Source organism: Chiloscyllium plagiosum, unplaced genomic scaffold (assembly GCF_037043375.1).
Source record: "Chiloscyllium plagiosum isolate Xiang-an unplaced genomic scaffold, Cpla_swu_hap1 HiC_scaffold_53X, whole genome shotgun sequence".
Lineage (NCBI taxonomy): Eukaryota > Metazoa > Chordata > Chondrichthyes > Orectolobiformes > Hemiscylliidae > Chiloscyllium > Chiloscyllium plagiosum.
The window spans coordinates 19,589,611-19,616,886 of NW_028270191.1; the positions used below are offsets into that span (position 1 = coordinate 19,589,611).

General features: G+C 41.2%; 1 protein-coding gene and 1 long non-coding RNA gene across 2 annotated transcripts in view; one reads left to right on the forward strand and one right to left on the reverse strand.

Annotated features, from left to right (window-relative positions):
* Positions 1 to 9,758: 9,758 nt before the first annotated feature.
* The window catches only part of dhh (desert hedgehog signaling molecule), a 107,801-nt gene continuing 90,283 nt past the window's right edge, over positions 9,759 to 27,276 (reverse strand). Inside the window, exon 3 of the mRNA XM_043681825.2 lies at positions 9,759 to 13,650. Coding sequence (XP_043537760.1) covers positions 12,980 to 13,650 — 671 coding nt within the window. The 3' untranslated portion in view covers positions 9,759 to 12,979. The remainder of the gene's footprint in view (positions 13,651 to 27,276) is intronic.
* Positions 17,664 to 22,443, forward strand: LOC148134660 (uncharacterized). Its single transcript, XR_015755714.1, has 3 exons — positions 17,664 to 18,766; positions 21,176 to 21,255; positions 22,331 to 22,443. It is a non-coding gene; the product is annotated as an uncharacterized LOC148134660 (long non-coding RNA).

Below are 27,276 nucleotides of genomic sequence, written 5' to 3' on the forward strand. Positions count from 1 at the left end.
CTCCCACCTTCCGACCACTCTAAGGCAGCCCGCCCCTACCCACCTTCCGGCTCTCGGTCCACCCCATGCCCCTTCCAGTTCTCGGTCCGCCCTGACACACCTTTCGACCACCTCTAGGACAGCCCGCCCCGGTACCCGCCCGGGGTGACAGCGGTCAGGACGGCCTACCCACCTTCCAGCTTCAGTAACCACCCTCAGCACCTTTCGACCACCTCTGGGGCAGCCCGCCCCGGTACCTGCCCAGGGTGACAGTGCTGAGGACGGCTACCCACCTTCTGGCTACCCTCCTGCTTATTTTTTTTTTCTTTTTTTCTTCTTCTTCTGGAAAGTCCTTTACACTGACCCTCCTGCTTATTTTTTTTTTCTTCCTCCACACTACCACCTAAGTGCGGTAGTGCTTATTTTTTTCCCCAGCACCCATGGTGTGTGTGTGCAGGTGTGAGACACAGTGAAAGACACAAAGTGCACGAATCTTTATTCAAATTCCACCACCAGGAAGACAGGAAAACACCCGGGTGGCCAGTGACAAACACTGCCCTTCACATCAAAGGGCAGTGCTGTGTGATCAAAACAGTGAAGGGGAGGGTAGGGACTAAATCAAAATAGAGTTGGAGGGAGAAATGATGCACTCCACTCCCTGCGGCGCCCACCTCTCCCTGAACAACTCCAGGGTGTTGGTCGACACCGCGTGCTTCTTCTCCAAGGACACCCGGGCTCTAACATATGCCCTCCTGCTTATTTTTTTTCTCTGTTACATTCCTGTTCTATTTTTTAACCCCCACACAACCACCTAAGTGCGGTAGTGCTTATTTTTTCCCCAGCACCCATGGTGTGTGTGTGCAGGTGTGAGACACAGTGAAAGACACAAAGTGCATGAATCTTTATTCAAATTCCACCACCAGGAAGACAGGAAAACACCCGGGTGGCCAGTGACAAACACTGCCCTTCACATCAAAGGGCAGTGCTGTGTGATCAAAACAGTGAAGGGGAGGGTAGGGACTAAATCAAAATAGAGTTGGAGGGAACCCTCCTGCTTATGATTTTATGGTGTGTGTGTGTGCAGGTGTGAGACACAGTGAAAGACACAAAGTGCACGAATCTTTATTGAAATTCCACCACCAGGAAGATAGGAAAACACCCGGGTGGCCAAGATTCCTGTTTCTTTTTTTTTTATATATTTTTTTCTTATAATTTAACCCCCACACTACCACCTAAATGCGGTAGTGCTTATTTTATCCCCAGCACCCATGGTGTGTGTGTGCAGGTGTGAGACACAGTGAAAGACACAAAGTGCATGAATCTTTATTCAAATTCCACCACCAGGAAGATAGGAAAACACCCGGGTGGCCAGTGACAAACACTGCCCTTCACATCAAAGGGCAGTGCTGTGTGATCAAAACAGTGAGGGGGAGGGTAGGGACTAAATCAAAACAGAGTTGGAGGGAACCCTCCTGCTTTTTTTTTGGTGTTGGTCGACACCGCGTGCTCCTTCTCCAAGGACACCCGGGCTCTAACGTACAGTCCTGTTTGTTTTTTTTTATAATTTAACCCCCACACTACCACCTAAGTGCGGTAGTGCTTATTTTTTCCCCAGCACCCATGGTGTGTGTGTGCAGGTGGGAGACACAGTGAAAGACACAAAGTGCACCAATCTTTATTCAAATTCCACCACCAGGAAGATAGGAAAACACCCGGGTGGCCAGTGACAAACACTGCCCTTCACATCAAAGGGCAGTGTTGTGTGATCAAAACAGTGAGGGGGAGGGTAGGGACTAAATCAAAATAGAGTTGGAGGGAACCCTCCTGCTTAATTTTTTTTTAAATTCCCTGTTAATTTTTTTTTCTCTAAAAAAAATTTTTAACCCCCACACTATCACCTAAGTGCGGTAGTGCTTATTTTATCCCCAGCACCCATGGTGTGTGTGTGTGCAGGTGTGAGACACAGTGAAAGACACAAAGTGCACCAATCTTTATTCAATTTCCACCACCAGGAAGATAGGAAAACACCCGGGTGGCCAGTGACAAACACTGCCCTTCACATCAAAGGGCAGTGCTGTGTGATCAAAACAGTGAAGGGGAGGGTAGGGACTAAATCAAAATAGAGTTGGAGGGAACCCTCCTGCTTATTTTTTTTTCTTAGGAAAACACCCGGGTGGCCAGTGAACACTCCTGTTTTTTTTTCTTTAATCTCCTGTTTATTTTTTTTTTAGCACACCTGTTTTTTTTTTCCCTTTCTTTTTTAACCCCGACACTACCACCTAAATGCGGTAGTGCTTATTTTATCCCCAGCACCCATGGTGTGTGTGTGCAGGGGTGAGACACAGTGAAAGACACAAAGTGCACGAATCTTTATTCAAATTCCACCACCAGGAAGATAGGAAAACACCCGGGTGGCCAGTGACAAACACTGCCCTTCACATCAAAGGGCAGTGCTGTGTGATCAAAACAGTGAAGGGGAGGGTAGGGACTAAATCAAAATAGAGTTGGAGGGAACCCTCCTGCTTATTTTTTTAATTTTTGGGACACTCCTGTTTATTTTTCTTTTCTTTTTTTTTCTTTTCTTCTTTTTTCCCAGCACCCATGGTGTGTGTGTGCAGGTGTGAGACACAGTGAAAGACACAAAGTGCACAAATCTTTATTCAAATTCCACCACCAGGAAGATAGGAAAACACCCGGGTGGCCAGTGACAAACACTGCCCTTCACATCAAAGGGCAGTGCTGTGTGATCAAAACAGTGAAGGGGAGGGAAGGGACTAAATCAAAATAGAGTTGGAGGGAACCCTCCTGCTTATTTTTTTTTTTTTCTTTTTAACCCCCACACTACCACCTAAGTGCGGTAGTGCTTATTTTGTCCCCAGCACCCATGGTGTGTGTGTGCAGGTGTGAGACACAGTGAAAGACACAAAGTGCACAAATCTTTATTCAAATTCCACCACCAGGAAGATAGGAAAACACCCGGGTGGCCAGTGACAAACACTGCCCTTCACATCAAAGGGCAGTGTTGTGTGATCAAAACAGTGAAGGGGAGGGTAGGGACTAAATCAAAATAGAGTTGGAGGGAACCCTCCTGCTTATTCTTTTTCTTTCAAGTGCACCAATCTTTATTCCAATTCCCACTCCTGTTTATATTTTTTTTCTTTTTTTTTATTTTTTACTTCCCTTTTTTTTCATTTTTTTTTCTTCTTTTTTTTTCTTTCTTTTTTTAATATTAACCCCCACACTACCACCTAAGTGCGGTAGTGCTTATTTTATCCCCAGCACCCATGGTGTGTGTGCGCAGGTGTGAGACACAGTGAAAGACACAAAGTGCACGAATCTTTATTCAATTTCCACCACCAGGAAGGTAGGAAAACACCCGGGTGGCCAGTGACAAACACTGCCCTTCACATCAAAGGGCAGTGCTGTGTGATCAAAACAGTGAAGGGGAGGGTAGGGACTAAATCAAAATAGAGTTGGAGGGAACCTTCCTGCTTATTTTTTTTAATTTTTGGGACACTCCTGTTTTTTTTTTTGTTTTTTTTTCTTTTCTTCTTTTTTCCCAGCACCCATGGTGTGTGTGTGCAGGTGTGAGACACAGTGAAAGACACAAAGTGCACAAATCTTTATTCAAATTCCACCACCAGGAAGATAGGAAAACACCCGGGTGGCCAGTGACAAACACTGCCCTTCACATCAAAGGGCAGTGCTGTGTGATCAAAACAGTGAAGGGGAGGGTAGGGACTAAATCAAAATAGAGTTGGAGGGAACCCTCCTGCTTATCTTTTTTTTTATGCACTCCACCTCCCTCCTGTGTATTTTTTATTTATTTTTTCCAGTGACAAGCACTGCCCTTGAGGACATGATTTTATTTTATTTTTTTTTATTATTTTTTTTCTTTTTTTTTTATTTTAACCCCACACTACCACCTAAGTGCGGTAGTGCTTATTATTTTTTTTCCCCAGCACCCATGGTGTGAAGCTTTTTATTTATTTTTTTTTCTTTTATCTTCTGTTTGTAATATTTTAACCCCCACTCTACCACCTAAGTGCGGTAGTGCTTATTTTATCCCCAGCACCCATGGTGTGTGTGTGCAGGTGTGAGACACAGTGAGAGACACAAAGTGCACGAATCTTTATTCAATTTCCACCACCAGGAAGATAGGAAAACACCCTGGTGGCCAGTGACAAACACTGCCCTTCACAACAAAGGGCAGTGCTGTGTGATCAAAACAGTGAAGGGGAGGGTAGGGACTAAATCAAAATAGAGTTGGAGGGAACCCTCCTGCTTATTTTTTTTTTCTTCTTTTTTTTTTATACGAAATTTCCTGTTTTTTTTTTCCCAGAGTCTCTAACACTTCTGTTTATTTTTTTTCTTCTTTTTTCCTCCCACACTACTGCTTAACTGCAGTAGAGACACCATTTTTTTTTTTTTTTTAATTTTAACCCCCACACTACCACCTAAGTGCGGTAGTGCTTATTTTTTCCCCCAGCACCCATGGTGTGTGTGTGCAGGTGTGAGACACAGTGAGAGACACAAAGTGCACGAATCTTTATTCAATTTCCACCACCAGGAAGATAGGAAAACACCCTGGTGGCCAGTGACAAACACTGCCCTTCACAACAAAGGGCAGTGCTGTGTGATCAAAACAGTGAAGGGGAGGGTAGGGACTAAATCAAAATAGAGTTGGAGGGAACCCTCCTGCTTATATCTGTCTGCTAGCGCTCTCTGATTGGACCAAATTAACAGCCCGAATCAGGGAATTCATATTCAGTGATGTCCATCTGCCTGACCTTGTTACAATCACTACACTAGAAAATCTAAATTGCACCTTTATCTATCTTTATCAGCAATCCTTCTTCCCAATAGATGGCTGGATGGGAGTGAGATATTAGTATTAACCTTGGGTGATATCATAGCTTTACAAACTTTCCCATAGTGAGGACATGATTGTTAGCTGATAGAGGTAGTGGCAGATTATGTCTTGAGCAGTTTTCCTCTCTTTTTGTCTCTCTCCGTGTTCTTTTTCAGTGGGTGGATTTCAACACCATTTTCAATGATGAATGCCCATTTTGGTTGCATTTGGACATCTCCTTCCTGTGTGTTCATGTTAATCAAGGAGACCTTCATGAAGGCTTTGAGATTGTCTTTGAATAGCTTTCTTTGGTCCCTGTGTGAGTGAGTCTCGTGGCATAGCTCTAAGTAGAGCACTTATTTGGACTGTCATAAATTGTGTATTAAGATGACATGTCCCTTCCATCATCTGATGTGAGATTAGCATGGTGTCTCTACTCAGCACGTCTGTGACTTGAATTGTGCTTATGTTTGTTCTATTGTCCTCCCACTTGATTCACAAGATTAGACAACATTAATGATGCTATTCTAGGGCCTGGATGTGGTGTTTGTAAGTTGTCTGAGCTTCAACACCATAGAAAGGCAGGGAGGAGTTTTTTAAGGGGTGGAGGAGGAGGGGAGAACCCTTGCCCAATTGAGTTTTGAGTTTAGTGTTTGATCGTGTATCACAATTCTTAAAAACCAGAGTCTGTAATTTAGCACAAACTGAGCTAGCATATTGGTGAAGACGTATATCACCAAATGCAATGTTGGCTTTTTGGAATAAATAACTTCAAGATATGGAAATGAGGGACATTTTCCAACACTTCACCACAAATTGCAATTCAGCATATTGGATATATACATTCAATGTGAGTTGGTATAGAACTTTGATTTAAGGCAAGTCTCGTATTCTTATAGATTCAGTGAATGCGTCAGTTGTCTGATATGGTCCTTCAGAATGAGCACTAATTTATGCATCATCAGCATACTGTAGGTGAATTGCAGAAGTGTTCATTGTCTGGGGTGTGGCCATCAGTCAGTTGAGACTGAAGGTTTACCATCAGTGCGCTAAGTTTTAACCACACTTGGGGAGAGTCTATCAGTAGTAAGTTACACTGCTGGTGGAAAGATTGAGAATAATGTTGATGAAAAGATTCATCACTTTTTGACCTCTGTTTGTTTTGACAGGGAAGGAGCCTATAGTGGAGTCATTGTATGGTGCTGTTATTTACATACTATCATTTCAGAAAAGGATGATGTTTGTGAACTTAGTTGGGCATCCATATTGTAATAGCACCTTTCAGAGGGTTGATTCAGTAGGTCAAAAGCTTTTGTCAAATTGAAGAAAGCCATGTATGAAATGGGATGTCTGTTCTCTGCACTTTTCCTGAAGGTAGTCTCCTTGGTAAATCATGTCAATTGTCCCTTTGGTGGGTCAGGAGTCACACTGGGACTCTGGAGGAAACACACAATTGGTGGGTGGCAATAAGAAATAACCTAGCTTGATTTTCCCCCAATAGTTGAGAGCAATGACTTACTTAAGCAGTCGCTATAGTTTGATCTGTCTCCTTTTGTGAAGATTGTGATCATCATGGCATCTCTAGTTGGAATTTTTTCATCCTGTTAGAGCTTCACAAATATGGCACGTATCAGAGAGATCAATATGCCTCTTACATATGCCAGTACTTGGGCAGGGATGTCATCAGGACCATAGGTTTGCTATTTTTCATCTTGTTGGCAACAGTTATTACATCATTGAGCATCAGATCATTGCCTGGCTCATTTCCAGATGTTTGTTGTCGAAGATGCTCCAGCAAGTGTATGTCCACTGTGGACTTCTGACTGAGTGATTCAACAAAGTGTTCTTTCCAGTAGTTGCTGATACTGTCTTTAAGGATAGTTTTGTCATCCTTAAATCTTACTGATGTTGAGGATCCATGGATCTCTTCAGTTGTATTGGATCAGCAAGAAATTGAATTTCCTCAGCCTTCTTTATCCACCATTTGTTCTTCAAATCACAGGTATTTGAATTTCAGTTTTGGCTATTTGGTGGACAAGCTTCTTTTCTGCAGAGCTTTGATTGAGTTGTCTGTTTACAATCAAGTTATTTATATATGTCTCCCATCAGATCAGTATTGATGTCTTCTAATGTTGTGTATTTCTTGGGATTTCTTGTATGAACGATGATGGATTTCAATGATTATCAGTCATCTTGGTTGTTGCTTAATGATACCATAATCTATTCTTGTAGTTTCCAATTGACTTGTTCTGTTCACTTTTGATAACCATGGGGAAAATAATTTATTTTAAAAGATGAGAAAGACAATATTGTACTGACTAATTAACCTATTACTAGACATTTCAACATTCAAGTATAAAAATAAACTAGACGTATATGGGAGGATATAATGGTTTATTTGAAGGCTGAAAGGAATGGCGCTCTTTTTTGACATCAATTGGAGAACTTGTAACCAGGATGGAAGGAATGGGACTGATAACTTAACTGTGATAAAATTCAAGTGTCTGTGACTGAGACATACACTGGAAGGCAACACTTATACTTAGGAAGTTGAGGAAAGTGCGTATAGATTATTTGACAGCACTCTTTGATAGGATTAGATTTAAATATAGTCCTTCCAATTGTCAGACTGTTCTTTTAAATTTGTGCAATGATCTAATGTAAATCTATGGTATTTAAATACATGCAAGAAATTTGTGATGTGCATATTTGGATTTATCTAAATTTGCTTGGTTTATAGTTCAGGGTATCAGCTCTGCTGGTTTTGAGAAATTTATCAGATTTTGCAATAGAAATTTCAAGTTGCTGATAAAATAGACTGTTGGGTGGTCTGAATCCAATTTTGTACTGCTTACAAATGAGATAAGGATCTAAATTCAGTGCACTCCAACCAGGTCAGCGTGTTGCCACGTTCACAAAAGGTCTTTCACCAAAGTGTCTGTAAGTCAAATCAGATTGTTCCAGTGTAGAAGTATTTGTTGGCAAAAAATTAATGCCTCAAAGATTTTCTGAGGTCAGGACTAAAGGCAGATCCCCAACCCTTGGTTGTGTGTGGCCACCTGCCTATGTATTCTGATTGGCGGCAACAAATTAAAAGCCTGCCTCCAAGAACAGCATCCAATCAGTGAGGTGGGCAGGACATTCAATAAGATGGGGCCAATGGGAAGGCCAGCAGAATTCTTCAGTCAGTAGTCCCTCGAGGAGAAGTTGAGCATTCTGTGGCAAGCAGAGCATGATGGAGGTACCATCTGAAGATGCAAGAAATTTTAAAAATCATTTGTGGCTAAACAACTGCCATTATGGAAGGGGGTGCCCTCCATAGGGTGGCCTGTGTCCACAATTATAGCATGATGACAGAGCAGCTCTGGGGAAAAGGGGTGGTGATAAGTAAAGAAGGTTTTGCCACCTCCCTGGCCTGCTACTGGGAGGCCAATTCCAGAGGCCTGTTGGGCTTTTTCTGCAGAATGGGACTCATCCAACACTGATCATTCCCACTGGCAACCCTCATCTGACCCCAAGAATGCATAATGTGGTGTGCTTGAAAGTGCAGACATCAATTATTCTGTTGGAACAGCTGCACCCCAGTTTGATTAACAGCTGTTTCTGTTAGATATGTCTTACCAATTGCATAATGTTTATTTGTACAAGATAAAGTCATACCAAGTGCAGTATTTTCTGCTATTAATACTTTAATGGTCTGGATTATTTAAACTTTTATAGGGCTTTGGTAAAAGTAGTTTTTAAAAGACAGTTATTACTGAATTACTGTTTTTTTTAAAAACGCATTTCCACACATCCCATTGTTACTATGGGGTTCATTAGCTCTGTACCAGGTATAAACTGGGTGAATGGGCATGGAAATACCAGAATCATAGAGATGTCCAGCATGGAAACAGACCCTTTGGTCCAACCCGTCCATGCTGACCAGATATCCCAACCCAATCTCGTCCCACCTGCCAGCACGTGGCCCATATCCCTCCAAACCCTTCCTATTCATATACCCGTCCAAATGCCTTTTAAATGTTGCAATTGTACCAGCCTCCACCACTTCCTCTGGCAGCTCATTCCATACATGTACCATCCTCTGCGTGAAAAAGTTGCCCCATGAAGAGTATGAAAGGCTGTTGTGGGTGGGTAGAGAACCACAGGTTGGCATGGTCAGTTTGAGGGGCATGAGTTTTATTTTACTCCTTCATGGGATGTGGGCATTGCTGACTGGATCAGCATCTATTGCCCATCCTTAATGCACAATAAATAAATGTTCAGCAGTGATGCCCACATACTATGAATTAACACAAAAAAGCTCAGGGAATAGATAGTGGGATAGGGAGGAGGTAGGGGATGGAAGGCTTAGATATAAATAGAGGGAAATCCTGGCTAATTTTGTTCTGCTTCACTAACCCTGAAGACATCAGGACGTTGGTTCAGCCACTTTTGGAATATTGCGTGCAATTCTGGTCTTCTTCCTATCGGAAGGATGTTGTGAAACTTGAAAAGGTTCAGAAAAGATTTACAAGGATGATGCCAGGGTTGGAGGATTTGAGCTATAGGGAGAGGTTGAATAGGTGGGGGTGTTTTCCCTGGAGCATCGGAGGCTGAGGGGTGACCTTATGGAGGTTTATAAAATCATGAGGGACATGGATAGGATAAATAGACAAAGTCTTTTCCCTGGGGTCGGGGAGTCCAGAACTAGAGGGAATAGGTTTCGGGTGAGAGGGAAAAGACATAGAAGAGATCTAAGGGGCAATGTTTTCACGCAGAGGATGGTGCGTGTGTGGAATGGGCTGCCAGAGGAAGTGGTGGAGGCTGGTACAATTGCAACATTTAAAAGGCATCTGGATGGGTATGTGAATAGGAAGGGTTTGGAGGGATATAGTCCAGGTGCTGGCGGGTGGGACTAGATTGGGTTGGGCTATCTGGTCGGCATGGACATGTTGGACCAAAGGGTCTGTTTCCGCGCTGTACATCTCTATGACTCTATGACATCAGGATGAACTGCAGAAGCTGAGGCTAAGGCATACTGTGGGAGACAATTCTGCATTGTAGCTAGAGTATCCTACAACTATCCAGGCAGTACTTGGCCAATTGTCTAATTCCTCACAATGACCTTCCTTACCTTGGCAAGCATAACTAAAGTTTTGCTGAGAAGTCAGATAGAATAACCACTTTATTCACCATAGGATGTGAAGCAGATGGCCTTGATTTGCAGTTATCGCAAAGTGTGAAAATGCTTCTACTGTCCGAATGAAAATTGATTGTGAAGCAAGAGGGTAGCAACAGAAAGAAATGAGTGGCCAGAATTATTTTTAATTCTCAATGCTGAATTAAGACAAAGTAATTGCATCCCTTGTTGTGCTCTTTAAATTGTAATTGTTGTAGTAGTTTTTGGAACATAAAGTGGAATAGAGCTTGAAGGACCTAGCCTTGAACACTGCAACTGAGTCCACTGATCTCCAACAGGGTGGCAGAAAGAACGGTACAGTGGATCACAGGATATTTACACTAAGCAGAATGTCAAACCAAGTTGGAACCAAAACAAATTGATTAAATTAAGGTACAGATCAGCAATATTAATTAAATGGCAGAACAGACTCAAGGAATTTTTTAAAAAAATAACGTAATCATGGGACGTTGGCGTCATTGGCTGGGTCACCCTCCCCAGTTACCCCGAGATGGTAGTGGTGAGCTGCCTTCTTAAACTGTCGCAATCCATGTAAACCTACAATCTCATTAGGAAGTGAATTCTAGGATTTTGACCCTGAACAACACTGAACAAATGGGGATACACTTCCAAGTCAGGATGGTTAGTGGTTTGAAGGGGAATTTGCAGGTGGCAGTGTTCCCATGAATCTGCAGCCCTTCTAGTTGGAAGTGGTCATGGGTTTGGAAAGTGCTGCCTGAGGAACTTCAGCAAATTTCTGTAATGTGCCTGCTCCTGACCATCGGTGCTAGAAGGAATGGATGCTTATGGATGGAAAGTCAGTCAAGTAGGCGGCTTTGTCCTGGATGGGCTCAAGCTTCGTGGATTTTGTTGGAGTTAGACTTATCCTGGCAAGTGGAAAGTATTCCATCACACTCCCTTCATTGTCTAGGCTCACTATGAATAGTAGTTAAGCTATTTAAGGATGAGAAACAATCTTGGAAACATTACCCCAACATGTACACATGGCTTCAGAAGAAAAGAGAGGGAATGGAAAAAATACAAGAAATCACAGACCGAGATCTTGACCTCGCAGACCAGATATATTCTATTAATCATCTACGTGTTCCTCTACTGAATTTATTTGATCATTAGACAAAAGTGTTTTGTAGAATTTCTTCCCAACTCTTCCAAAGATAAGCAAACAAATTCCACAATCTCTATCTCCACTATTCACTATCCTTACATAGTGCTACCATTGTCCCAGCAGTGCAAGTTGATCTTTGTTTTGATCCATCCGAAATGGTAATAGAGTTAAACTGAAAGAACAGTGAGAAATGGAATACGTAATGGTGCATCAACTGTGGTCTTCGTCTTGTATGCACAATAAAATGTAATGGGGAGGCACAAAGGGCCTCTTTGGAGATGAGGCAGTGTACAAATAAAGACAGCAGTATGCAAACAAACCCATTGGAAAGATACAAGGATTCCAACAAAAGGAAATGTGAAGTTTGGGTTACTTATTAACTGGAGTGATTGCATTTTATTGATAAGTGGTAAGTTTGCAGCTGGCAGCATTGGGAGTGGCGGGCTGCTCTCAGCACAGAAACAGTATGCTGTTTGCCAGCAGCAAGTAGTTGGTTAATGTTTTCCAAGAAAATCAGTGCCCTATCTAAACAGCACAGTCAAGGTGCAGGTGTGTGCCAGGAGGTCAGTCTGATTCCACAGGTGTAAAAATGCAGTAAAGCACGTACAAACTCAGTTAAAAGCATCAGCAAACAGCTATAAACCTTAGGAGAGAGAGAGAGAGAGAAAGAAGCACAATCTAAGAGAGGGATGTGGGGAAACAGTGAAACAAAAAGACACAATATTGAAAGATTTGTTCCATAATTACAGCTATTAAATAAAAAATGAAGCGCATTTATTTCAGCATGAGTCCTTGTAAAAACACCCAACTCCTCATGTTGATTTTTAACTAACTGCAATATAAATAGGTTCTGATCAGGCTGATAAAGTCAGATTTCCTGCTCCACTCCTGCCTTGAGGTTTACAACACCACATGCATAAGATAATCTAAAGTATGTATGGACCAGTTCACAGCTAGGTTATAGTGCAATCTGCAGGTTAATTGAAGTTGATTCAGATTAAAACAATTGAATATTAAATTCCTTACATAACACACAAGAGAGATTTACGGAACAAAAATTCAATACAAGTGAGATAGGTTAAAAAGTGACTACACCTGTCATTTTTCTGCATTTGTTTAAAGATGATGACATGGAGCTACAGAGGAAATTATGCAGAAAATGAATCGAAAAACAAATATATAACATGGGTGAACAGATCTAAAGAAAATTAAACATGGAAACAAGTGAGTAAAAAAGGGAGAGCACAAGGATAGACAGACAGACAGACAGATTAGATATTATAAAAGACACACAAAACGGAAAGCGGCAAGGAGACAGAAGTGAGAGCAATGCCACTTGACCCAACTCATGTTAAAGTGGCTGGAGAGATACAAATTTCAAAGGGATCAGACAGACATTAGTTCCATAAAAACAAAGAAAATTAAATTAACAAAACATTATTACATACTTTCATCATTACTATTAGAAATACTGCAACATAATTCTATTAATATTGACTTTATCCCAAAAAATTATATTACAATTCAGAAATATAAAAATAAACTTTATAATAATTCCCCAAACTGACTTGTTTTTGACCATGATTACGTTAACCACGCAACATATTTAAAGTATATACATTCAGTGGGACAATTAAAAGTTATATATGTGACGTAGAAAAATATATTCTGAATGTATATTTACTGACACACAAAATAAATTCTATCCCTGGGAGTGGAGTTCCCTTGTACAGAATTAGAAGTCCACAATGCTGCTTAAAGCTGAAGACCATGCAGGTACTTATGCAGATAGACCTGGTGCATCTCAGATACACAGAGGTTGCATCTTCATCAGGCAATGTTGGCCTGCTCCTGCAACTCTTCATAAAGAGTGAAACATTTCCCTGTCTAGAACCTTTTCACCTAAGCTGTAGAGAAACCTGGAGTACCAATGGATGCCACTCTCCTGTGTGGCATTGTCATACCGAGGATGGAGAACTGGTAACAAAGAAGTCAATGAGTGAAAGAGTCTGAGAGGTGCAAATGCCAGGTGTGCCCAATGGTGCTTCTCTATCATTGCATAACAAGATGCCAGTACATTATTCACTAACAATGTGCCATGAGATGTCAGTGGTGCATAGGCACCAGTGTCCTCTTCCACATAGATAGCTTTAATCCTAGATGAACGCAACTGGCCTGAGCCAATCTCTCTCACAAGGACGAACTGACCCGTACGTACTCGACTAGCAAATGTCGGTCTAAAGTTCTCCATTCTGTCAGTGTTATTATCAGAAACAAAGATGAGGTGTGCTGCTGTGAGTTCCAGCCGCTGTCTGGGATCTTCAGTCTCCAGCACAGTAAAAGAGATTCTCAGTTCTTCTTCTTTGTCAAGAAAGAGAAGGACTTGACTGGGGACCACCTGGCCAACTGCATTCACTGTTAAGACCCAGTCCCCAGGATTCAGCTCTGACACAGCTCGGGTTTGTCCATTTTCCAGTGTTACCATGGCTTTAGAAGGGAAACAGCCACCTGTTTTAGTGGCCAATGAATTATCTGAAAGATAAAAAGAATAGGAATTAAACATCCTGAGCTTACTTACCAAATAAAGTTCTCCAGCTCTGTGACAATGAAATTAAAATAATTAAAAGAATCTTTAAATGAACCAGGATACATTGGCTCAGTACCCTAGGGCTCTGCAGTGGGGAAAGTAATTATCTAGAGTTCCCCATTCCTGATTGCTTTTAAGTGGCCCTTTTGAAAAGTGCTTATGTGTGGATATGGTGAGGCTATGCTGCCCATCAAGGTCAAATAACTGGAGAAATACTCACTGGATTGGACTTGTACATCAAGACCACCTACTTAAGAGATGTACTTAAGGGTTACCAAGATGAGATGGTACCTTCAGCAAAGAAAAGGGATAGAAAATGACAGAATAAAGAAATATACTTAATGAAAAGAAGGTTACCCAAGTAAATAAACCTAATGAAAAGAAGATAGTATCCTCATGTCACCAAAACCATAGAACTGAAAACATGATTTCTCACTCAGCATGGTCATAACATTCCACCAGCAGCACAATACATGTTAAAGCTGTGAATATCTTCATCACAAACTGAAGAAGCCCATTGAATATTCCTGAGAGATGAAATCAATTTGTGGGAAGTGGGTTATTCACTGAACAGGAACCAACTTGACTAGGTCACTATGGATTAGGTCATTAATGTCAAAATTGGACACCGGAGGGTCTTTTCCTGCTGTTTTGTCGTTGATTTATTGAGAACTTAGAGGTGGCAATCAACCTCCTGCCTTTAAGGCTGCACTGCACTTAGGAAATACGGTTAAAATCCATCAACTGGAATGTGCTGGAGGGGGAAAAAAGCAAAATCCTATTTATCCAATCATACGCATCTGAAGGAACATTTTCATCAGGAATCTTGGCAGCAGCATGAAGGGACACTGCAATTCAAATATTTTGATATGGACTTGTTAAAAGGTGATAATATGCCCTTGGAGGGAAAAGATCTCATTCAAGGGGTACGATTAATATCAATAGCCTGTAATTTCCTTTTTTAGAAAATACCTTATGGTTTTCTGCAGTTTTGTCTTATGATATCAATGGTCAGACAAGAGAAAAATCGGCATCTAAAAAAATTTAAAGACAAAAAAAAACTTTCTCACTAATTTTCACCTGCTCTCGTTGTGGTTCCAGAGCTGGCAAGTATGCAGCAACTCACCCAAAGAGCCAATTTCCCTACGGACAGTTCAGAGGGGAAATGCTGTGTTACAATTAGCTAAGAGCACAGAGGAATAATTGACCTGGTCAATACCACACTTGACAGTAGTAGACTTACCTATGGAACTATACAAACAGGAAGCAGTTTTTACATTGATGTTGGGGTGATTGATTTGCGGGGGCAGGGAGTGTAATACTATAGGCTAGACCCCAAGACTTTGAAGGAGTTGAATTAGTATACATAGATCAACTGAGAAAACTGCAGGGACACCTGCATGAATTTCCTCCTGCATGCATCATTATTATTCACTGCTTGAAATGGTTAGGGTCAATATCTCCTCTGAAGCAGTTTCAGCAACAATCTCAGTAGCATTTGAAAACTAAAAAGTGTTAAAATAAACACCACAGCACTGAAAGTAAAACAGCTAAATGTATATTTTTTACAACTTGAGAGAGTCAGTGTGGTTGTCATACAGTAGTCACAATGTCAAGATTGCACAAGTTAATGATTGTAAATTATGTGGATTATGAATTTTTGAGATCCTGGGCCAAATTTATTGGCAAATAATTTTGTAATTGCCTGAAGCTAAAAGTGAGTGAAAAAAACCCTCCTTTAACTAATCTGAGAAACTGCAAAAACAGCCCAATTTACGAACTGTAATAATAATGTTGCAGTTAGATGAGCCACTGCATAGTGTGGTACATAATTGGAAGGCTGGGGATAGGATTAGCTAGCTTCTATGTATGAATAGGCTTAGATTATATTTTACCTTCCTACCCCATCCAGTCCCATATGTTTGGTGTTAAAATGATCCTGGTCTGTCCAGCATCCCCAACTGACCCATGGAGCCAGGAGAAGCCAGGCTTGATGCACAGTGAATCCATGAATCTCAGGCAAGGCAGCGGTAGGAGTGATTTAATTCGCCTCTGTCAGGGTTCCTGCTCCCGATTGCAAACCAGTAACAATGCTTTAAATATGTGTGCATAGACAGCAGGTGAGGACAGGATTGGGCTCAGCTTTGGTGTTTTCCAGGTTGAATGAGCTTTCATAGACTATTAATGGCTAATGCCAGATATTATAGGACCAGAAGGCTGCTCTTTTATTAGAGAGAGATGACTGGTGGTGAGTTTAACCTGAGGGTCACCATGCCTCAGGCAAAGGGAAAGGTTGAGAAGGCAGGTCCTTCATGGTCACCTCAATTGGTGTAGGAATTGAACCCAGGCTATTGGTATCACTCTGCATTGCAAACCTGTTGCCCAGCTAACTGAGTTAAGCAACCAACTCCCTTCCTCTCCCCTCCTTCAGTATAATCATTCAACTGTACTTACCATCATAATTATGCAAAAACATGTGGAGAACATGTATTTTTATTACAGGCATATAAAAATGCAATTCCCAATGAAAACCACACAGTCCAAGTAATAAATCATCATCACAAGACATTAAAACATAGACAGTTACAGTGATTCTAAAGTACTGCAGAACTGAAATCAAAACAAAGTGCTGAAGAAACTCAGCAGGCCTGGCAACATCTATGGAGAAAGTAACACAGAGCTGAATTTTACTAGAAATTGACTAAGTGGAGGGTTTCTTTCTGTGAGCCCTAGTGAGTTTTCTTGTGCTATCTTCCCAAACTCACTGCATTACCTGTGTACCACATCCCTATGCCACCCTACCCCCATTGTATTCTCCCACTCGACACAGGCCGCTGCTGGGACCTCCCTGGATTTCTGCCATCTGCACCACCTTTAAAACCAAGCTGTACACTGGGTCAGGCACTCTGCAGCTGCCCATCATAGTTCCTGTCAGTTGCCTCAGAGGGTATTTGTCACTCTACTTTACTGACAGGGACCTGGAGGTCCTGGTGGATTGGGGTGGGGGGGGGGGGGGGGGAGGGGGGGGGAGAGAGAATGTGCAGTCATTGCCCATGGAGTGTGCCCTGAGGTGTTGGTGACTGACAAGGTCCAGACGAACAAGCAGTGCTTTGGAGTCACAAGGTTACTGATCTGACTTTCATGTTGGGAATTGTCTCCATCTACTTTTTATCCTGAAGGTGGGAGAATGGGAATATCAATGAGGTCAGGTGATGTCACTATGAGATGTTAATATATGCTGATCCATGGAAATCAGCCTCTCGCCGCTCACTAATGAGAATCTCATCTCACTGTTCAACACTCCTTTGGAAAATGCGACTTTTAGCTCTTGCATTGGGAATTTACTCGCTACCCAAATCATGCAAATTTTCTCATCACACCCACATTGTTCAGTGGCTGGGAAAATTCAGCCCAAAATTAACATTTCACGTCCAGTATATCTCTTTGGAGCTATACTCAAAATGTCGACTCTATTTCTCTCTCTACGGATGTTGCCAGACCTGCTGAGTTTCTCCAGCGCCTTCTGTTTTTATTCAAATATTTGCTTCAAACAATAACTATGATCTTGCCACGTGACTTAAGCACCAATTAAAATAACTTGCTAACCTTAAAAAATGGTGAATTGTTTATGACAGTTTCCGAAATTAAAACGTACTTGACTTAATATACAGTACCAAGTTTTATCATTAGATCATGACAGAACTATTGAAAATATTCAAATTGTGAAATAACGAGGGGTGGATGGACTACCCAATGCGTTACCGAACCATTCAGACCAAGTTCACTCTGGCTCTGATGTACTGAATTTGTAGATATAAGCTTAGGCAGCAACTAAGGCACAATAATTGCAGCACCCCACCCACCCTCCCCAGCATGGCTTACCGAGAAAGGAGTAAAACAACAGAGTTCCCAAATCACTATCCTGTTAGTCTTGCTGAAAGAACTTTATTTGCGAGAATTCGCCTCTTTTGGAAGGAACCAGAGCTTGCAGTTGTCTGTTCTTTCCCCAGCAAAATTCTCTGACCCGAGAAGCATTTTTATCTGTCCTTTATAACAAAGATCCTAGTACTAACTTCTTAAACAAGTCCATCTCCTATCAAAAGAACTACAATCATGTCAAAAGTTTGTAGATAACAACATGAAAAGCTTTGTTAAAAAAAGGAATGCCAACAGAAATGTTCACCCTTTTACCCCTAAAATATTATTTATAAAATATAAACAATGCCTGGAAACGTGTAATACTATTAAATTTTTGACAGCTGTATGAACTGCTTGAGGTTCACTCTTGTGGATGTCAGCTTTGTAACCTTCTGAGCTGTTATTTATGTCCTATATAACTTCTCCTATCTTTTGCTGATAAACAATATTGTTTCAGATCAGACCTGATGCATTCCTAGAACAGATCCTTTGTGCAAATCTGTCCTTATCTCCAATCTTTCTAAGTTACCCAACCCCAGAGCATCGTAAGAACTTTGGTCCCTATATATTATCTTCAAAGCTGGTTTTTGGATTGCTGCCAATTGACTGGATGACCCAGATGTTAGGCTAAAATGTGAAACCTGGCAAGCTCATGCCACACAAAGTCTGATCAGCCTTCTGTAAAAGAATAAATCATCAGAACTAAGAGCGGTTCTTTTAAGGTACTCAAAATAATACAATCTCTTCCAATCCTTTCCTTATATGTATGATCTACGAGGATATTCAATTTCAGGTCATTGATACTGCAATATCAAATATTAATAGCAGGGCAGGTTGTACTCAGTCAGCACCTACTGCATTGAAACAAAAACTGAGGTTGCCAATTGTTGATTCTCACTTGAAAAATGTAGTGACATCCTAAACTCCCAGTGCAATTTGACATGACAACGCCAATGACAAGGAACAAAGCAGAATATGTCCACCCCGAGAACACATATAGGGAAGCAATTTCAACACTCATCTTATTTTTGTTTAACTCTCTAGGTTTGTGCCATTGTTTGACCTTCACAGACATAAATGTCTTGCAATTGCTGCTGGATATTGATTGTTGAATATAGAAATTTCCCACAATCAACAAAAAAGGTAAGAACTTGGTAAATGTGGACCAATGAAATGACAAATCTTTTTAATCATTCCACAAACATTATGGTCAGCTGCTCTTGCATTATTTTACTATAGAAACCTACAGAGAATAGAAATTACACAGCTCTCATTTCCAATCATGTTGATTTGAATAATGTACTTCGTTTTGCAGTTAGTATTCAACCATTTGCTTTTCTTCCAATTCCTTGCTGTTCTCCTCCGTCCTCGCCTGAGGCCCACACCTTTGCTGGACTGCTGCATTAATGCTTGCAGCCTTTCAGTACCTCATCCATGCTTTTCTTCATGTGAGCCTGAAGTTGTAGGTGCTGTGGTGGATAGTGCAAACATGTTAATCTGTCCTTAACTTGTAGCTGCACACACATACTTGCTAGCTTGGGGTTCCCTATTGCTGTCCTTAGGCTTTGAGCCCAAATGTTATGTTCCCATCACTACTATTGCTAATTGAGGATAAATGACAAATTAAAGCTGGGACCAGCTTGATGTGTACTATTCAGTATTAGTTAACTAGTTGCCCACTGAGCCCTCAGAGTAATTGCAAATATTCAGGTATTTGGATGGAGGGTCACCATCATTTAATGACTAACGCAAAAATTGACCACTCAATTGCTGAACAAATATGAAACTGTCAACTTTAGTTGTACCTGCTTGCTGGTGCAGTACTGGTACCCACATTTTGTGGCTTTTAAGCGTGTTAAATGGAAAATAACAATAACCAGCAATTGTATCACCTCAATGATTAAATATAAGTATAGTAATCTATTAAAAACACTGGAAACATTTGTATTCAATAATTGGACTTAGCCTTCACTGAATTTATTGCCCATCTCTAATTGCCACGGAGAAGATTATAATGAGAAGGTTATTTTGAATGAGTGCATTCTATGTTGCTGGGTATAGATGGCAGACAGTCTTTGGGAAGTCAGAAAGAGAGGTACTCACTCAGAATTCCCAGTCTCTGACCTGCTGTTGTCACCATAATATTTACAGTGCTGGACCAGTTGAGTTTCTTGTCAGTGGTAACTCCAGAACTTTGAAAGTGGGACATACAGCAGTGGTGATGCCACTGAATGTCAAAGGGAGACGGTTCAATTCTCTCCTTGGAAATGGTCATTGCCTGACACTTGCAGCACATCAGCCCAGGCCTGAATATTGTCCAAGTCTTGCTGCATTTGAACATGGGCTGCTTCAGTATCTGACGAGTTGTGACTGGTGCTGAACATTGTGCAGTAAACATCCCCACTTCTGACCCAAGATGGAAAGAAGGCCATTGATGAAGCAGCTGAAGATGGTTGAGTCTAGGACACCACCTTACGGACCTTTAGAAGAGATGTTCTGTGGCTAAAATTATTGACCTTCAACAACCATGACCATCTTCCTATTTGCTAGGTATGACTTCCACCAGCAGAGAACCCTAACTAAGCATCAGTGAGCACGCTAAACTTTTGTAAATACTGCTTGAAAGCACTGTTAACGTCAACTTCCATCACTTTGTTGATGCTTGAGAGTAGACTAATGGGTTGTTAATTGACTAGGTTGGATTTGTCCTGCTTTGTGCATGTAGGACTTAAATGGGCATCAAGTGCTGACATGTGCTGTAGATGTATTGAAACAGCTTGGCGAGGGGTGTGGTTAATTCTGCAACACAAATCTTTAATACTGTTGTCAGGGTCCATTGTTTTGCAATGCCCAGTGTCTACAGCTATTTCTTGCTATTACATAGAGTGAATCAACTTGGCTGAAGGCTGGCATCTGTGATGCTGGGGCACTCAAGAGGAGGCCAAGATAGATCATACATTTGGCTCTTCTGGCTGAAGATTGCTGTGAATGCTTCAGCCACACCTTTTGCACTGGGCTCCCCCTAATTGAGGATGGGAATATTTGTCTCCTCCTGTTAAGTTGTTCAATCATTTCCCATAATTCAAAATAGTACAGTACTAAGCCAGTTTATATCAACACTGAACTTTGGAAAACTACCTCCGGAATGTTAAGCAATTCAGTATCATTCAACCTCGTGGCGATTGTGGAATTTTTATACTTTGATTTTTATGTTTCTATTAGGCGTTCAAAGATACAATTCTAGATTTTGCTATTCCAAACATGAGATTTGTGGAGAGCCATGTTGCATAATGTAGCATTAGGTACTGGTGTGAACAAGGTGACATTAGTAACATGACTAACTTGAGGTGGAAAGTTCAGCAAGTGGATTGAATTGTGACTTTTCGGAGACTGCATCAATCGCAGTAGACTAACAGACCTAGTGGCCAGTTTTTTTTAAAAAAAAAGCACCAGCACAAGATCTGCAACACAACGACTGAGGATTTAATCAGTAGCATCTTTAAGTAATGTTTATGAACTGCTTGTGGCTAACAATGGCACCATTTCTGGCAGCTCCTGTGCAAGAGAGGTTAAAGCCCATGTTCATAGAACCATTATGGTGCAGAAGGAAGCCATCTGCACTGGCTGACTGCGTGAGTATTATGACTTTCCGCCATTCTTCTGCATTTTTGCCTCAAACCTGCATATTATTTTTATTTAATTAATCATCTAATATCCTCTTGAATGCTGCAATCGAATCTGCTTCCACCACACTTCTGGACAGTGCAGTCCAAACCCTCACCACCAGATGGAAGAAAAAGTTTTATTTTCTTTCACAATGCATTTGCTTCCTTTCAAAATTACTTTAAATCTGTGCTGTCTCATTCTTGATCCTTGTACCAGCGGGGACAGTTTCTTCCTTTCCTTTCTGTCCAGATCCCTCATGATTTTCAAAACTTCTATCAAGTCTCCTTTTAGCCTTCTGCTCTCCAAAGACAATAATCCTAGTTTCTCCAATCCATCTTTAGAACTGAAGTGTCACATCCCTGGAACTGTTTGTATGAATCTGCTTTGCACTCTCTAACGCATTCACATCCTTCCTGAAGTGTGGCACCCAGAACTTTACACAGTAATCCAGCTGAAGTCTATTCAATGTCCTAAACAAGTTCAGCACAATCTATTTAGCTGTTGTATGCTATGCCCCTAATAATAAAACCGGAATACTGTGAGTTTTCTTAACTGCTCTCTCTACCTATCCTGCCACCTTTAATGACACCATGTTTGACTACCCTTGCCTTGTAAATAACTAAATAACTTAAAAAACTAGGGGTTCAGCAGCTTACACTAATCACTTCCCCAAACATAAATCAGCTGGGTCGGGGGGGTCACATGGAAATGACAAGTTATTGTAAACTGTTTACAGAGAAATATCCTCTCAACTGGGGCATAGTTATTGGCAGAGAGTCAGGAGTGGTTAAACATAAAAGAGTGGGCACAGCAGAAAATACAATTTAAAAATTTACTGAATAAATAATACAAACCGCTCAAGATTCACTTTCATGGTCATAATGTTGTTTAAGCTGTCCAATTAGATTACAACCTTGTAATCACTCCCTGTAGACCGTTATTATATTACAGCACATGTCTGAAAGGAAGATTAGACTTCAGACAAAATAGAACTGGAACATCTGGCAAAGACTGAATATTAAACACTTCTGCTTTTTACAGAGGAACAGTGTGGGCAAAACATTGGTGTCAAGCAGGAGTTTAAAGAAAGGAGTTACAGTCGTCAACTAAGGATGTGGTCAAACAAGCAGGTTTTTGAAGGTACCTCAGCAAGATGTAAAAGCTTATGAAAAGAATGCCACACTCTTCTCACTGATGTCAGTAAACTGAGCACAAATCATGATCAAGCCTATAACCTCTCTAGTTTGTACTAACATTTACTGTACCACCAGCAGATTCATCAACAAAGGTTGGGAGAACCCAAGGACGTGAAAATTGAAATATGGGATGAGACATCAGTTGGAAGACAACAAGGGCCCTTCAGTTTAATCTGATATTAATCAACTATCATTTTTGTTATAATCTCCCTTGCTAGCCTACATTTGGTTGCTTGACGATGGTCCTTTCATTATGTCACTTTTGGTTATTTCATTTTTAAAAATTTCATCCAGTTTTGGCAAGAGAACAAGCAGATATACACCAAAGAGTGATGGCAGGTTACTACACAGGGTCCTCAAATGCCTCATTCTTTTTTGTAGTGACTGGATATGCAAAGTTCTGATCTCTAGTCTGGACTAGTCTCTATTTAGTTTTGAGGGTGGAGGAGGAGAACCACCGATGTTTCTACTTTCAGGTGCTAGAGGCGAGATGAAGGAGGGTTTCGACTGTGATTCTCAAATAGCCTGCCAACATCTACACATGAATAATGACTACTTGGGTCAGGTAGTGGTGGGTTTAATGTAAACATTTTTAGGAGAGAAGAAAATTGGCAGAGGAAATGAAAAAGCTGTATTGCACATTTGCAATCCTGAAGCTGAGAGAGGTGTAAAATCAGTCAGCACTGCACAGGGCTTGTGCAATTTAGCATGTCTAAGTGAACCAGTCATGTCTCTACAATCTGAACCATTTAATAACCCCAGTGGGCTCCAGCAGGAGACTAATTAAACATTGACAGTATTTATCTGCTGACTGCTGGCCAAAGCCTCAGGAAGGTAATAATATTCAAAGGACTAAAACCTTCAGCAACCTTTGCAATGAATCCTATTTTATTCCCATAGGATCTTGCACCTGTCCTAACAACCAACCTGCTCAACATTAAAACATTCTCTGGGATACAGGGATAAATAAAATATGTTCAAAGCAAATAGAGCACGGATGACAGAAATATTTGTTAAGAACAGTGAAGAAACTTTCAGTCTTTGTGGAGCAACAGTATTATAGATCTTAAAATGTAAAATCATTTTTCTTCAGAATTCATTAACACACCAACAAAATCAGTACTGCAGCAGGGATCCCGCTGGGACTAACAGAAGGAACTGGTTGATATCCATTTTATATAGATAGGTGCACATATTAAAATGAATCACCAAATGGCCTAGTGAACTAGGCTGGCATGCCTGAGCTCTCAATGTGATCTCTGCACCCTAACAAGCTCTTGGATTTGGGTTTCCTCCAGGTGCTCAGGTATCCTCCCACAGTCCAAAGATGTGCAGGTCAGGTGGATTAGCCATGCTAAATTGTCCATAGTGTTAGGTGCATTAGTCAGAGGGAGATGGGTCTGGGTGGATTGCTCTTCGGAGGGCCGGTATGGACTTGTTGGGCCAAAGGGCCTGTTTCCACACTGTAGGGAATCTAATCTAATCTAATTGCAGTTCAATACCAGCCCTCCCATCAACACTATTAATGTAAAGTCAGAGGTTTGTATACCCTCTTACACGTTCTCATAATGTCTTAAAGTGCTTCACGACTAAGGAACTATTTTTGAGCCCACAGCATTCCAATTCAGAGGGATGAGTGCTTCCACCTTGTTGAGCTGACTCTTAGTACGGGACAAGAAAATCATGTTATTCCTGAGGCTAAACTAGAAAATCTCACACTTGTGTGTAAGCTTGCTATTTAGGCTTATGCAGACTTTTTGACAATGGTGAACACCACAATCAAGCAGGATGCTTTACTCAACCAATTTTCAGACTTCATCTATCCAGTGCCTCTTGTTGGAAAGTAAATCAATTGTAGAAATGCTGGCTATGCCAATCTCTAACTTGCCAAGGGACACATGGCAGTTGAAACACCCTGCCACTATTCCACTGGTGATAAGGGGCTGGACTTCCTCACCAGTGATAGGAAACAGGGGTCAGAACTCTGCTGGGTAGAATACCTGCCCAATTGGAAATCACTATTTGGGATTTTCAAGAAGAAATGCCCCTTTAATTGGCACGGGCAATGTCTTTTTAAGGGCAGCCAGCAGGCTTTTGAAACTAAAGGGTCTATCAATGTTTTCCAGCTTGGGAGGAGCAGCTGACTACAATAGGTAGTTACTAACAGAGAGTGCTTTAACATGGAGGCATCCTCTCGCCAACATTTTTTTAGAAGTTTAAATAACAGAAACAGAAGCCAGGGCACCAGTGTGGGAATGGGTGGAGAAGTAGAGAGTACTTTTAGACCTGCCTAGTGCGCTAGCCCAAGGCAAATAAAATAATTTTTTCACCCTCTCCACTGTCAGTTCAGGAACCTGGAAGCCAACAGGATACCCCAGTCAACCTCCCTTAAGCGTACTTAATAAGGCTCTTTAATGAACTGAATTTGCTACCCACTATTGTGCGAATAGGTAACCCTAATAGCTCAGAACCGCCTTTGCCAAATTATCTGCAACCAAGAAATTAGCGTACCACCTTATAATGGTAATTTTGGCTCTATCCACCTCTATTCTCCCTGTCCCCCTCTACAGGGCCTGAAAATTCAGAGGAGGAATCAAAATGAGAACGTTTCAAAATACATTGCACAATACCACAGCGGTACAGCTGTTTTAACCTTCCACAAGTGCAAAAAGAACAAATTGAAGATACACACAAAACCAAAAATGGCTATTTAAAGTCTTAACATCTCTCTGTCTCAAGAGAAAAATAATCATGAAAGTTCCCTTTCCAGGTGAAAAGGATTGTGGTTTTCTATTGAGTTTAGAGGTAACATAAAATTAGATTAAGTGAGGCTCCAGGGGTAGAAATTCCTCTGCTTTGATTAATAATGGTTAAAAGTCGCATAGAAATTCAAATGAACACAGGAACCAGTTCGTTAAAGTTGGAACATGGGATTTCTACCTACGAACTTCCACAAATATACTGTGAAACCTTTGAAGGAAGACAGAAACTTTAGGTTGAGCAAATGCAAACCTTCAGCAACTGCAAATGCGTGGTTGGGGAAATTTGACAATGAGGCTGCTTCTAAAAAGTGTGGCAATGTAGGATTATTAGCATCAGTGTCTGTTTTAGGTTACACTATTATGAAAGCAAAATACCGTGCATGCTGAAAATTTGAAATAAAAACAGCAAGGCTGTAAATTATCAAGTTCTGACAGTACCTGTGGAGAGAGAGGCAGAGTTCATTGTGGATTTGAATTTTCCAATTAGGATGTGGGTTCCCACCCAAGGCTGGAATATGGCCAAGAGATATGGAAGCAGCTTCCTGGAAATCTAGTGTTCCATCCAGCTGTGAAATCTGCCTGCCCACCTCCCAGTATAGCCATTGGGCTATCCAGTAGAGGGTTCTGCTCCTCCATAATATGGCCTGGTGGCTATGGCCTTTGATTTTAAAAAAATGTAAAAGTTTTTCAGAGCTTCCATCTTAAGGTGCTGTTTGTATCTCCTATATGTTGGGAGACTGCCAAATACATCAAGATTGCCTTTCAGTTACTTCTGGGATAGGGTTGAAAAGAGGGGAAACCTTTCTTTTTGGATGCTCCATGGCCATTGGAGACTGTGCCTGCAGATCCCACACCACTGCTGTAGAGTTTTTCACCGTTCCCGACAATCTCCAAGATCTGCCTGCCTCTCTGTCCCTGCAGACAATGTAGAGATCGCATCAGTGACACTGCAGAACTCCAGTTGAGCCAGCAGCTTGGAGAGACAGGCCACCATCTTTAATTTGGATGGCAGTCCCAGCATTAGCTTCTTGTTTGGCAGTCACCAGAAAAATCCACTTTGCTGTCCCACCACTGACCCACGTGAATGAGCTTGGGATGCATATTTGATCCTAGCAGTGAAACCGATGATGTGCTGATAAAATTCTTGTTGTCATTCTGTTTTTCTCTCCACAGATACTGCCAGACCAATTTCAGTATTTCCAGCATTCTCTATACTTATTTTAGGCTATGCTATGTTGACATCACACATTTTCCAACAAATACTCTGACCCAAAAATAACCTGCTTCAAAGAGAGACAGTGATGACACCTAGGCCTGTTCTATGCCAACAGAAGCCGGAAAAACAAATGACAATCTTTCAGTTTTAATTTTGATGTGTTATTGTGTTATTGTACTATTTTGGTTGTAATCAGCGAGGATGCTACTGCTTCTAAAATTAGAAATGGGAGGAGGAGGAGGATGGAATTAGCAATTTACACCTTCCTTGCTTGGAAGGTTAATGAATGAAATGTCAACTTTCCCCTCAAGAAGGACACTTAACTAAAATATCCTCTTGGAGACAGGATGTAGTCATGAGAGGAGGCTCACTGAATGACCAAGTTATGGATGGACAGTCATCACACAAAGACAAACAGATTGGTTATTTGCCAGAGTCAGAGTTTGAACAAACGTAACAAGGGATGTCAAGTAAGCTTTTATTAGTTATAACAGTACTGCTGAGTTGCACATTCTAGGATCTATTATCAGCATTTCTCCCTTACTCTGTAACACCAATTAATGAATAGGACAATACACTAATTCTAAAATAAAGCAAAGAACTGCGGATGCTGGAGACCTGAAACAAAAACAGAAACTGTTGGAGAAACTCAGCAGGTCTGGCAGAATTTTTGGGAAGAAAGAGTTTTGAGTCCAGTGATTCTTCCTCAGATGGTGTGCTGACCTGCTGAGTTTCTCCAACAATTTCTGTTTTTGTTGCTAATTGTAAAGTCAGGACTTATTTCCTGCGAGGAATGAAACACTACCATGTTTG